Source organism: Oncorhynchus gorbuscha, linkage group LG03, assembly GCF_021184085.1.
Source record: "Oncorhynchus gorbuscha isolate QuinsamMale2020 ecotype Even-year linkage group LG03, OgorEven_v1.0, whole genome shotgun sequence".
Taxonomy (NCBI): domain Eukaryota; kingdom Metazoa; phylum Chordata; class Actinopteri; order Salmoniformes; family Salmonidae; genus Oncorhynchus; species Oncorhynchus gorbuscha.
In genome coordinates this window covers 80,961,068-80,974,181 of record NC_060175.1, presented here as the reverse complement: position 1 = coordinate 80,974,181, position 13,114 = coordinate 80,961,068, and the positions used below count along the sequence as shown (strand labels likewise).

Sequence of the window (13,114 nt, the reverse complement as noted above, 5' to 3'; positions counted from 1 at the left end):
GAGTGGGTATAATATTTACCCATGCTGGTCTGAGTTCGCTCTTTGACAAATTCGGGTGGGATAGGGAGAGGTCAGGCTGACCCTAGTTCTGTCTCTACCCTATGGCAAATTTTACACGGAGCTGTTTAGACCCACCACCAAAGAACCAATAATGTAATTCCTGCCTTAGTGTTTGTAATATATGAGTTGGTGCGAGTGTGATAATAAGCGATACTTTTTATAAAAAATCTTTTGAGAAATATATATTTTAATTAATCTTGAGGAAATAGGTATTGGACATGTCAGCGTCACAAGACGCGGAACTCAGATGACATTGGAATGCGTATCCAACGGTGCCTATTTATACTGCACTTTGGTTGGACAAAATGGCGTCCGTCAGGGTTAACTGTGATCAGCCAGTGAAATATCCTCAAAATTGACACGTAGCAGGCTTGCCAACGGAGCAGGGTCAGCCCTGTAGTTATGTAGCGGTCACAGAAAGATGTTGTTACATGGTGTGAAATAGTTTATGAGAGAAAGGATACATAAAACAGGTAATATCCGGTGTCGAACATTTCATTTCTCCCTGGCTATTGGCTAGCTAGCTAATTAGCACACTGGCTAGTTTGCTTTTAGCTTTAATCCTTTAATCTCTGTAGCTAGTGAGTTGACTATCCAGCCCCCTTAGTGCAATGCTCTGAAGGCACATTTTACGAGGTTGTAGGAAGCAAGCAATGTGGCCATCCAACAGGTGTTTTTGTACCATTTACAAGATTGCATTGAAATACAGCTGGTCCAGCTAACATATTTCTAGCTACTGTTAGTCAGGATGGAAGTACTGGAAATTAAACAGACTTGTTGCCTCGTCCTAGCATGTAGTGGCGAGCTTTAATCCTGCTCAACAACAATTTAGTTTTCCTGTTACATGCTCTTGGAACCCTTCAACGATGGACAATATAATAACTGATTCTTACTGGTTTTAAATTAATTTCAGAGCCTGGATTCTGTTGCACTTAATCCTTACATGAGATGTTCACTGTATGTAAATTAAGTTATATGTGTGACCTCTAACTCTGTTTCAGGTTTACTATCCATTTCTTTATGATTGTTGCTGGCACTACTGTGGACCTTGGCAGCGGAATGGCTGTGGGGCAGAAAACAAGCCGCGCGGAGACATTTGTTTTGGCTGGATCGAATGGACATGAGACAAGGCATTCTGGTTTGAATGACATTGTGCGGAACCACACCTCTGACCAGCAAAGGTCAGGGATGGCCAGAGTTTCGTCTGACATGAGGAACAAGTGTGCTGCTTATGTGCTGGCCCTGCGGCCGTGGAGTTTCAGCGCCTCTCTCACACCGGTGGCGCTGGGCAGTGCCCTGGCCTACAAGCTGGAGGGCTCTGTGGACTTGGTCATCCTCATGGTGTGTGCCATAGCTGTGCTGGTGGTGCATGGGGCAGGGAACCTGGTTAACACCTACTATGACTTCTCCAAAGGGATCGATCACAAGAAGAGTGATGATAGGACTCTTGTGGATGAGATCCTGGCACCGCAGGACGTTGTCATGTTTGGAGCGCTGCTCTACTCTCTGGGCTGCTTGTGTGCCACACTGCTCTACTTTCTCTCCACATTGAGGATGGAACATCTGGCCCTTATTTATTTTGGAGGGCTCTCAAGTTCTTTCCTGTACACGGGAGGTGAGCTAACCATTAACCTGTTTTTCTTTTAAGATGTACTGACATTTAATTTATATATTTTTACCAATACTAACCACACACACACACACTAATATCCATATACTTATGATATCTTCCTTGTCCTGTTTTCAGGCATTGGTCTTAAGTATGTGGCTCTGGGGGATGTGGTGATCCTGATCACATTCGGCCCCCTGGCAGTCATGTTTGCCCACGCCGTGCAGGTGGGCTACCTGTCAGTCCTGCCCTTGGTCTACGCCGTCCCCCTGGCCCTCAACACAGAGGCCATTCTACACAGCAACAACACCAGAGACATGGACTCTGACAAACAGGCAGGCATCGTCACTCTGGCCATCCTCATCGGGCCCACGCTGTCCTACATCCTCTTCAACCTCCTGCTGTTTTTCCCTTACGTGCTCTTCTGCATCCTGGCCACCCACTACACCATCAGCATGGCCCTGCCCCTGCTCACGCTGCCCATGGCCTTCCCCCTGGAGAGGCAGTTCCGCAGCCAGTGCTATTCCAAGATCCCCCAAAAGACAGCGAAGCTCAACCTCCTGATGGGACTTTTCTATGTCTTTGGGATCATTCTGGCACCTCAAGGCAGCTTACCGCTACTGTGAATCCAATTGTAGATTACATTTTTTTTATAGCTTTAAAAAAAAAGTCTAGTTGATGTACATCTTTATATTTATGATTAGCTTGAGTTCAAAGGCTTTAATGTGTTGTTTAGTTTATACATCGAGAAACAGACCGTTTAATTATTTTTCTGTAATACTGACAGATATAACCAGATGTGTAATTGTTCCAGTATTTTGCACAAGAGTTCTGTGTATCGGTTGAAGTCTGAGATGGGTTCAGAATCATTTGCTATAAGACCACAGTAAGGGAAGACGTTTGAAGTCGCTATGCCTCATGAGGACAGACGTGGAAGTGGAAGATACAGTTGCATCGGGTCCTTTTGCTACCGGTGATGCAATTGTTCAAAATGTCAATAAACCAAATCTCTACCTTTTTAATCTCTACATTTGAAATTAAATGTCTTATTTTAGGACCATAGATTTGATATATTCTTCAGGTTGAGGTTAAAATGATCAACAGAAATGTTATGTTTTCAGAAATGAGACGGTAGCCTTGTAATTCAGGTTTTGGAGTCACGGATTGGAATTGTCCATTTTAATTTTCAGACATAGGAGTTCAACGGTTCATCGATCCAGTCCAGAAATCAGTACAAACTGATGCGATGTGAGTACATGGAAATGCCCCCTAAATGGTCCAGATCTCAGCTTAATTTTAATTGGTGACCTTTTTAGGATTTTACCATTAGGCTAAATGTTTTGAGTAGTTATGGATTCATTAACAAATTACATCCTATTGTATTTGTTTTTCCTATTCCTCACATTACATTGTTTGAAATTGGGTCATAAGTTTTTTTTTAAATCGATTGTTATTTTAAAATTTACTGAAGGTTCTGTCAAAATTAATTATTTAAATAATTTTAACTATGTCCTTATATTTTTCAAAGTTTTTGAAATATGCAATGTAAACGGGGCCACTGTGTGTGCCCAATTTTTCCACCACAGAGAACAGCTTTTGGTTGAATGCCAAAAAATTCAGGCATAGTTTCTTAATACTGTAAGTCGCTCTGGATAAGAGCGTCTGCTAAATGACTTAAATGTAAATGTAAATGTTAATACTGTACAATCTTTACTTCAGGTGTGAATAAGACATCAGTTCCCCAATCAGATCCTGGTGCTAATCATCAGGTTTGCAAGCCCACAGTATTAATCCCCTGAAAGGTGGTCCTTTGACTGGGGAGACTTCCCCCTAACTGCAGATCTGCAATGGTTGATATGCAATCATGCAGGCTACTCTTGCAATAAACCGTTGCAGTTTGGGGTAGTTCAATCCATCAATTAATTTAACAAATATTTACTTGGCAATACTTCCTTAATTTTTGACTTGGAAGGCACCGCTGTCTCAACTCCAATGGCTAGTTGCAGGTGGGTCGTTGGAATTTAGGAAATGCTCCATCATTAAATTAAATATTTTTTGTGCACCATGAATTAATCCAATAATTCTGCCATCTCAACCTGGTCTCAAAGCATTTCGTATAATCTGTAAGTAAATCCGACACACTCCATTTAATTTGTGGATGTCCAGCACCCATTATATGTTAAGAATTTGCAGAACGTATGTTTACGAATTCTAGCAAGCTGGCTAGCTAGCCACCTCGTTAGCTAGGTGTTAAGGTTAGGAGAAGGGTTAAGGTTAGGGGATGGGTTAGCTAACATGCTAAGTTGCAAAGTAACTAAAAAGTATTAAGTTGTTGAAAGTTGCTAATTAGCTTAAATGCTAAAGTTGTCCCTCATGAGATTCAATGTCCTAACAATGCTAGGCATCGTCCACAAAGTGGCATGGCAGGATGCTTAGCTCCCTCCTATCCTTTCATTGGATTGGTGGATACATGCAATTATGTAATAGTTGTTTGAATAGTCATTGAGGGTTGTTGACGTCAACCGCCTTCATTCGATGGAGAAAGGCTATGCTATAAGCCTCATGCCAGGAATGTGCATAGCCATCTCGGATATAAAGTGTTTTTTTCTTAAAGTTGCGGGGATGTCACGTGCCCTACTTATTTATATCCGTACACTCATAACCTAAGCATTACGAAACGTATATTCAATCAAATAAACCTCACGTAGTAAAATAAGCCATTAAATTTTTTTGTTGACCAAAATCGACACACAATGACTGACCTCCATTTAAAAACTCCTTCCTCGGTGGCGATAAAACGCCACCTGCTGGAGGGAGATAGATTTCCCGCCGAGTTAGGCCTGCCTCTTCCTCTTCCTCGGTCTTCTCTGATTGATCGAAACAGGTGAGGTGCCCGACGCTTAATTTCTGAGTAGGCTACAGCAGTTTGTGGATACCCACCTATCTCAATCAGTTGCTATCTTTCCATTTAGAATGTTTGAATAGAAAATAGGTGCGTTCTCATTGAAATATATTGTCGATATAAACGGCTGGGCGCAATGACGTCACATCAACAACAACAAACACCTACTACACTAACCACGTTTCCATCCAGGCATTTCATGCGGATGAATGACCTGACGCATAAAAAAGCCACGACCGGGCTATGATCAGAGGCAGTAGTGATGACCACACATGTTCTTGATAAGTGTTATAATTGGACCATTTTCCTGTCCTGCTAAGCATTCGAAATGTAACAAGTGCTTTTGAGTGTCAGGGGAAATGTATGAAGTAAAAAGTACATTATTTTCTTTATGTAGTGGACGCCGGCCTCGAAGAGCGAGGTCACCCAGTCCCCTGGTTCGGGGGGGCTCATGCTTGGCCCTGGTGTTATTTTTGTCGAAGCGTGCATAAAATGCATTGAATTCGTCTGGTAGTGAGGCATAGTTTGGCAGATCATGGCTGGGTCTTCCTTTGTAATCCGTAATAGAACGTAGCCTCTGCCACATGCTGTGAGCGCCAGAGCCTTTGTAATACGATTCCACCTGGTTCCTATTGTCCCTTTGCTTGTTTGGTGGCTCTCCAGAGGTCGTAGCGGGACTTCTTGTACTTGTTTGTGTAGGAGTTGGCTTTAATAGCCCGGTGTGTGGTAGCCCTGTCCTTTATTTTAGCACCAACCTCTGTGTTAATCCAGGGCTTTTGATTGGGGGAAGCAGTGAACCTTCACTGTGGGAACAATGCCATTGATGCATTTCCTAATGAAGCCTATGATAGAGAGAGATCCTTGATGAAAACCTGCTCTAGAGTGCTCAGAACCACAGATGGGAAAAGGTTAACCTTCCAACAGGACAACGACCCAAAGCACACAGCCAAGACAATGCAGGAGTGGCTTTGGGACAAGTCTCTGAATGTCCTTGAGTGGCCCAGCCAGAGCTCGGGCTTGAACCTGATCGAACATCTCTGGAGAGACCTGAAAATAGCTGTGCAGCGACATTCCCCATCCAACCTGACGGAGCTTGAGAGAAACTCCCCAAATACAGGTGTGCCAAGTTTGTAGCATCATACCCATCAAGATGGTCCTTCTGTAGCTCAGTTGGTAGAGCATGGCGCTTGTAACGCCAGGGTAGTGGGTTCGATCCCCCGGGACCACCCATACGTAGAATGTATGCACACATGACTGTAAGTCGCTTTGGATAAAAGCGTCTGCTAAATGGCATATATATATATATAAGACTTGAGGCTATAATTGCTGCCAAAGGTGCTTCAACAAAGTACTGAGTAAAGGGTTTGAATACTTATGTGATTTCCTTTTTTCTTTTAAATGTGCAAAAATTTAAAAAACGTTTTTGCTTTTCATTATGGGATATTGTGTGTAGATTGAGAAAAAATACATTACACATTTTTGAATAATTCAAGGGGTCTGAATACTTTCCGCACTGTACATGTTGGTAGGAGACAGTGACTGATTAAGCGCAGAACACCAAATACTTATAAAACAGTTCCATATTTATTGCAAAATATTTTCGGACAGAATACAACTGAACAAACACGTCAACGTTGGAGGAATGGACAGTAAGGCCAACATCAGAACTCCAAGTGCTGGACACACAAATAGTAACATTTCTTGCTTAAATAGTATATGTAGTTCTCATAGCAAACCTCTAGTAGTACATTTCCAAACCTCCTGGCTCTCCTAAATAATTGTTTTTACCTGTGTACAGAGAATACTCACATGACCCAATGTAGGACACCAGATGACAATCTTTAATGATCATAAAGACTCTCGATTCATTAAAATTATAACGTTTTGGCTCCAATTTTTCTTTCTTCTTCTTTAATATCAGTTGTCATTGAGAAGCCGGGAAAGAGGGAATGGGTGCAGTCTCATGACACCCTATTCCCCATGTAGTGCACTACCTTTTTAGTACCCTACAGCCTGTTTTCCAAACTCCATAGCATACTCACAATATGCTCTTGCTCTTTTGCCCAAATAGTACATAGCTATGATAGTTTGAGACAAAATCAACATTGGGAGCCACAATAGTGATATTCAATTATTTCAAAACATTGATAATGGCTAGAGCATTATATCTAGATGAACTAGGCTGTGCAGTCCTGTGCACATCCTTTTAAAGATTTGGCACTGGTGTAGTAGTACTTCTTAAGAGTAAACCTTACTTTCCCCCGCTTGTGCCCTCTCTCACATCTTTACAACCTTTCCACAAAAAGGCAGAGTAAGACAGGTTACATTTTTTCTAACATTCAAAATGTACATCTTCATTGGCTTACCGAAAGCTGGGATCTACAAACCCCTGTCAATGGAAGTTTACAATAGAAAAATCAAATAGATCATTTTTTAAAAACACATAAGCCCTTTGGAAAACAAACCAAAAAATAAAGGATGATGTACAATCCAAAATGCTTTGCCAAACAGACTGGGGAGGGTTTCTTCTAAGTAGGCTGAATATGATGCGAGACACGTAACTAAAGATGTACAGTTCCACTTTTTTTGTTGCCATATCTAATTTAATATTTACTGTTTTGAGAAGAAAATACATTACAAGAGTCCAAAGGCTGCCAAAAGTCCACATTATGACAAAATAAAAAACAAGCATATACATAATTTTTCTGGCTCAGCTTTTATAGAAGTTTTACCCACCTCGATTGACCAATAATCCTTTCTGTTCTGTATTGGAGGAGTCATCTTCCTCTATCCAAAGGACACCAAGGCTTCCAGAAATCAAAGGTAATTCTGTCCGCAAGAGTCCAAAGTTGACCTAAATTCAATGACAAACCTTTCTGCACCACCCAATTGGCTGAGCCCTGTCTGAGGCTGAGTGTGATGATGCTAGCAAGCAGATGGGCAGCTAACGCACTTGCTGGGCAGTACAACGCTACGCTACACGCTGAGGAGACAGACAGAGGCGCTCAGGTTCAGACAACAACAGACACAGGGCTTCGTTCATGCTTTTTATACAAATCTACAAAGAACAATAGGGATCTGGGTGATGGTATAAGGAAAATGACTTGCACTGCCACTGCGACAGCAGACAAATAAGTATTTCCTTTCTTTTAAAGCAACACACAAACCTCTCTCTATTATGGTGTATTTCAACATTAATTTCATACCAAAAGCAAGAAATGTATGTTGGGCTGAAGTGAACTCATCTACACGTCTACTCTGCTATAAAACAGTCCAAGCTGTTGTTTTACCAGATATCTACAAGTCCCTTAGTAAATGCACACCAAATTGTCAGAAGGCTCTAATGTAAAAACGTTTGACAAAAACAAAACATTCCACAACCCTATTGATACTAGAAGTGTTTCAATGAATCAGGACCCTGAGTAGAGAAGGACATAGGCTTGGGTGAAATTACAGCAGAAATCCTTTTTTTGCAGATCAAACACCAAAAATAATATGACTTTAGCTAAATAGAAACACCTTCAGACATGAATAACTCAGTACTAATTACAGGTACTCTTAAAACCACACATGTAACCAAATCCACAACAAAGTCTTCAGCTTAGAATATGCATGTACTCATGCATATAGTGTGTATTTTCCTCTTACGTATGTACGGCAAGCGGGAGGGGCTATACAGAGGAGCCTTTAGTTATACCATCACCCTCTGGAGACTAACACTTATTACAAACAGCTTCATATGAAGGAGAGCAAACATAATACACAGGTTTCAAGACAGGGAGATGGACTGTTCTCTGCAGCCTTGTAAACAGGGGAGGTAAGACAGGCAAACGGGGTGCAATCAAATGGGGAATAACAGACATCCTCTTAGAGCAGCACAGGTGAGGGCCTATTCAGATGGACATCCTCCCTGGTTCGTAGGGACATCCTCCTTGTTCACCAATATGAGTGGAGCTTGCGGCCCAACCACCTCCTCCTGATGTAACCGGCTGTGGCTGCTGGTTACTGGGGGCCACGGAGAAAGCATTGCAGAGCCTTTCAGGGGTAGTGGATGGATTCTTTCCCATGCAGAAATGGGCAACAAAAAAAACGAAAATCTAGTCAGTATGACCATATCCAGCTATGTGACACTGCTGGAAACCCTGGGGTGTATTCATTACGGAAACCGTTTACTCTTTAAGAACAAAATGGAAGCAAAAAAAGCAAATGGAACGAAATTTTCCCAATAGAAACTCTAATTTGTGTTTTTCTGTTTGGAGTAAACAGTTTCTGTGGCCAAACGTTTTGCAACAGAATCTGCGTAATGATTACACCCCTGGTGCAACTTCATGAAACAGAACACAACAAAGCGCAGCGGCTGAGCCAGGATGGATGAGCAAGTGGCTTATCCCAAAGGACTGAGACGCAGACTGACCGACTAACGGACACCAGCAGAAAACGGGCAACAAGCTGACCACCCCTGGGCCACTTCATGGGGGGTGGGGGGAAGAAAGGAGGCGGAGGACGGGGGCCTGGGTCAGACGAAGAGCTGAATGCGCTCGCGGATGGTCTGCCTGCAGATGGGGCATGTCTTGAGGGCGGCGCTGCAGTCGATGCAGGAGGCGTGGCCGCACTGAAAGACCAGCTTGATGTGGTTGTCGATGCAGATGGGGCAGGTGATACGCTCCTCCATCTGGCGGTAGCGTGACTGTAGCTGCTCCAGCAGGTTGTGCTGCTCCGAGTCCGGGCTGCAGTCCACCTCTGTCTGGTCTGGAGAGAGAGGAGGGGGATACATGTCATTCACTTCACCATTTAACATCACACTCCACTAAAAGGTATTGTGATCTGTACTAGTATTATCAGGACATCTATTTATGTTGTAGCTTCTATTTATCAATTACTACCAATGGCCCTCACCGACACACAGAAAACAAGAAACGGCTTCTACTCATCTGTGGTATCATTACCTTGTCTTATTTTCTTGGTGATCGTGACCTGGCATTTGATGCATTTCTTCATTCGATGAGCACACTCTGGAGAGATTAGGGAGAGGCACAAGGAGTTACTTCAGATCCCAAACATCAAGATCTTGTGGGAAAGCCAAAGGCCGGTTTCTTAGAAACGGATTAAACCTAGTCCTGGACTAAAACCACTTCCAATGGATACATTTTAGTCCATGACTAGTCTTAATGCTCCAGCTGCCCCACCAACATTCTTTCTTGCATGGACACACACACACACACGCAATCTACCTTCGCAGGCGACGCTGTGCTGGCAGGGGCAGAAGAGGACGAGCAGCGCCAGCTCGGAGCAGATGAGACACTCGCTGGGCCCCGGCAGGACGGGCATGGCCAGGTTAGTCATGGTATTGGGCGTGGTGTGGACCCGCCGCAGGCTGGTGCTGCTCAGTGACGTGCCGCACGTGATGGCCTGCAGCCGCTGCAACCTGGAGGAACGGATGGATGAAAAGACTGATTGGTACACATAGTGTACGATAGGATTTGTTCTCTTATCTTTGTTTTGGTTAGTTATTTGTTCTCATCTTTTCCACTTATTTTAAAGCCCATTTACAGTGGCAAAGAAAATGTATGTGAACCCCTTGAAATTACCTGGGTTTCTGCATAAATTGTTCATCAAATTTGATCTGATCTTCATCTAAATCACAACAATACACAAACAGTGCTTAAGCTAATAACACAAATTATTGCATTTTTTTGTCTATATTTAATACATAATTTAAACATTCACAGTGTAGGTTGTAAAAAGTATGTGAACCCCTAGGCTAATGACTAGGGTTAAAGAAGTATCTCTAAACCCATTGCTGCATGTCTGAAGTTTGCGAAAGTGCACCTGGATATTCCACAGTGCTACTGGCAAAATATTCTGTGGACAGATGAAACTAAAATTGAGCTGATTGGAAGGAACACACAACACTATCTGTGGAGAAAAAAATGGCACAGCACACCAACATCAAAACCTCATCCCAACTGTAAACTATGGTGGAGGGAGCACCATGGTTTTGGGCTGCATTGCTGCCTCAGGGCTTGGACAGCTTGCTATCATCGACGGAAAAATTAATTCCAAAGTTTATCAAGACATTTTGCAGGAGAAAGTAAGGCTATTTTTCCCCCAATTGAAGCTCAGCAGAAGTTGGGTGATGCAACAGGACAATGACCCAAAATACAGAAGTAAATCAACAACAGAATGGCTTCTACAGAAGAAAATACACCTTCTGAAGTGGCCCAGTCAGAGTCCTGACCTCAAGAGAGACAAGACATCCCAAGAATATTGCTGAACTGAAACAGTTTTAAAAAAAGGAATGGTCCAAAATTCCCCCTGACTGTTATGCAGGTCTGATCTGCAACTACAGAAAACGTTTGGTTGAGGTTATTGCTGCCAAAGGAGGGTCAACCAAATACAAGGGTTCACATACTGTACTTTTCCCACACTGCACTGTGAATGTTTGCACGGTGTGTTCAATAAAGACATGAAAATGTATAATTGTTTGTGTGTTATTAGTTTTAGCAGACCGTGTTTGTCTATTGTTGTGATCTAAATGTAATGACCAATTTATGCAGAAATCCAGGTATTTCCAAAGGGTTCACATACTTTTCCTTGCCACTGTATGTCTGATTGGGGCCTTATTCTCCAGGCTGACCCTTCATATCAATGAGTGTAAAAGGTGTTGTTATAATAGTAGAACCATTAAGGACCATACAGCCATCCAGCCAGTCAGTAGTTGTACATACCGCTGCTTCTCAGAGAAGCTCTTGATGAGCTGCAGCACGGCTGTGTCAGCTACCAGGTCCAGCGGGCTCTTGCCCTTGTGGTTAGCGTAGTTGATGTTGGCGCCCTCCTGTGCCAGGAAACAGGCAATGGCTGCACCCACGCTCAGCTCCGTGTTACCCATCAGCCCCGAGCTGCTCAGCTACACAGGAGGGAGGGAGGAGGAGAGTTGAGTTCTGGCAAGCCTTTATTCTTGTAAATTAAAGGAATCACATGAGAGTCAAAGCTGCACTCACAGGATATGAGAGAGAGTCAGACAGAAAGTACAGTGTACAACAACCACAACAAGATTACTGAGGATGTCAGATGACACTAAAAACAAGTAATTGCTAATTAGTATCAATTAAGCAATACTCTTCTAGTAATCAGCGGCACGTCAGATGCAAGCTGCCCACCTGTTTACTACCTGTAGCCTAGTGGTTAGAGCGTTGAACTACAGTAGTAATCGAAAGGTTGCAAGATTGAATCCCCGAGCAGACAAGGTAAAAATCTTTCGTTCTGCCCCTGGGCAGTTAACCCACTGTTCCTAGGCCATAATTGAAAATAAGAATTTGTTCTGAACTGACTTGCCTAGTTTACAATTTAAAAAAATAAAAAATGCAAAGGGGATGTCTGGTCCTCGTACAGACTATATTACAGCAAGGGAGTGATGTCACTAAACCCAATGCACCCCCCAGCTGGAGAAATACGAGCCCAAATCCAATCAAATCTAGAACTCTCCTCCTTTGCTGACAATGTGAATACATGGTACTTAGACTAGCCACCTTATGTACAGTGTGAGTTAACCCCTATCCAAAATGGCTTGGCGGATGGCCAGCATTGTTTGAGCGCTGCAGTGTTTGGGGTTGTGCTGATTCCCTTTTGGCTGTGCCAGTGGCAGCAGCTGCTAGAACACAATGCTGATGGTTTGCATTAACCGACCTAGCTAACAGAAGAAACACATTTTTAAAAACAGACCTGTGTATGACAATTGAGAGGCGAGGAGTGATTGTGCCTATTTGAAGCTAGGGAAGATGATTAGGTAGCCTAATAGTGTAAGGAGAATTCATTTCTCGCTCAGTGATTTAATGTCTCATTCAAAACTAGGTCTCTCCCTTATTTTGGTCTCCCTTTCTCTTCCGGTCATGTCTTTTTTGCATCATTTCTCCTGCACCACTCATGAATCAAGAAAAATCACACCCTTCCTCACAGTCTTACCTGACAGTACAGCGAGGATGATGACGAGCCCGGACCCCCCTCTCCTCTCTCCTGCGTGGTGGTCGTGGTGCTGGCGGGGGTGAGCGTGGCGTTGGCCAGCTGCGGGCGGCTGAGGGCAACGTGCATGGCCGTGTCCCCATCCTCATCCTCCACATTGACATCCGCGCCCTCGACCACTAGCAGCTGCACCAGGTCCCCGTGGCCCTGCGTCACCGCCAGTTGCAGCGGCGTCTGGTTGCGGTTGTTGCGGATGTTGACGTCACAGCGGCCCTGTGAGAGGGTGGGTGAGGGGTGAGAGAAAGTTAGTTGGGATCTACGTTTTGAAGCTTAAATAGGTACGTTTTTACGTAGTTGTCCTGTGACTGCTTGGTATCTGTAACTATTTTACTATGCTGTTGTGTCCATATTGTGTTGTACCTCACTGATTGACCTGATTTTAAACAAATGTGGGCACTGAAACTGATTTCCATCCACTGTTGTTTCAAAAAAAGTATTTTATTTTGTTTTATTCTAGTACTTTTAATGTTATACTTTGGAATTTCTGTCCCAGTTCTGAAGAATGCTGTTTGGAAAGTTTCCAA

The 13,114-nt window shown here is 43.2% G+C and overlaps 2 protein-coding genes across 4 annotated transcripts in view; one reads left to right on the top strand and one right to left on the bottom strand.

The window, feature by feature from the left end:
* The first annotated feature begins 338 nt into the window (after positions 1-338).
* On the top strand, positions 339-2,757 carry LOC124022233 (ubiA prenyltransferase domain-containing protein 1-like). Its single transcript, XM_046337192.1, has 3 exons — positions 339-533; positions 1,062-1,675; positions 1,808-2,757. Exons 2-3 carry the CDS (start codon positions 1,081-1,083, stop codon positions 2,293-2,295), a joined length of 1,083 nt encoding a protein of 360 aa, XP_046193148.1. The 5' UTR covers positions 339-533; positions 1,062-1,080; the 3' UTR covers positions 2,296-2,757.
* Positions 2,758-6,133: 3,376 nt separating this feature from the next.
* The window catches only part of LOC124032018 (E3 ubiquitin-protein ligase MIB2-like), an 81,269-nt gene continuing 74,288 nt past the window's right edge, over positions 6,134-13,114 (bottom strand). For all 3 annotated transcript variants that reach the window (XM_046343963.1, XM_046343962.1, XM_046343961.1), the window contains 5 exons: positions 12,534-12,803; positions 11,300-11,478; positions 9,803-9,996; positions 9,518-9,583; positions 6,134-9,320 (listed from right to left, as the gene is read on the bottom strand). In XM_046343963.1, the coding sequence (XP_046199919.1) occupies positions 9,088-9,320; positions 9,518-9,583; positions 9,803-9,996; positions 11,300-11,478; positions 12,534-12,803 (942 nt within the window). In that variant the 3' untranslated portion in view covers positions 6,134-9,087. The remainder of the gene's footprint in view (positions 9,321-9,517; positions 9,584-9,802; positions 9,997-11,299; positions 11,479-12,533; positions 12,804-13,114) is intronic.

Bases quoted from the DNA above. Each gene is read 5' to 3' on its own strand.
- LOC124022233 (XM_046337192.1), top strand. From the start codon at position 1,081: ATGATTGTTGCTGGCACTACTGTGGACCTTGGCAGCGGAATGGCTGTG. The intron at 1,676-1,807 runs GTGAGCTAACCA...TCCTGTTTTCAG, and splicing joins TTCTTTCCTGTACACGGGAG to GCATTGGTCTTAAGTATGTG.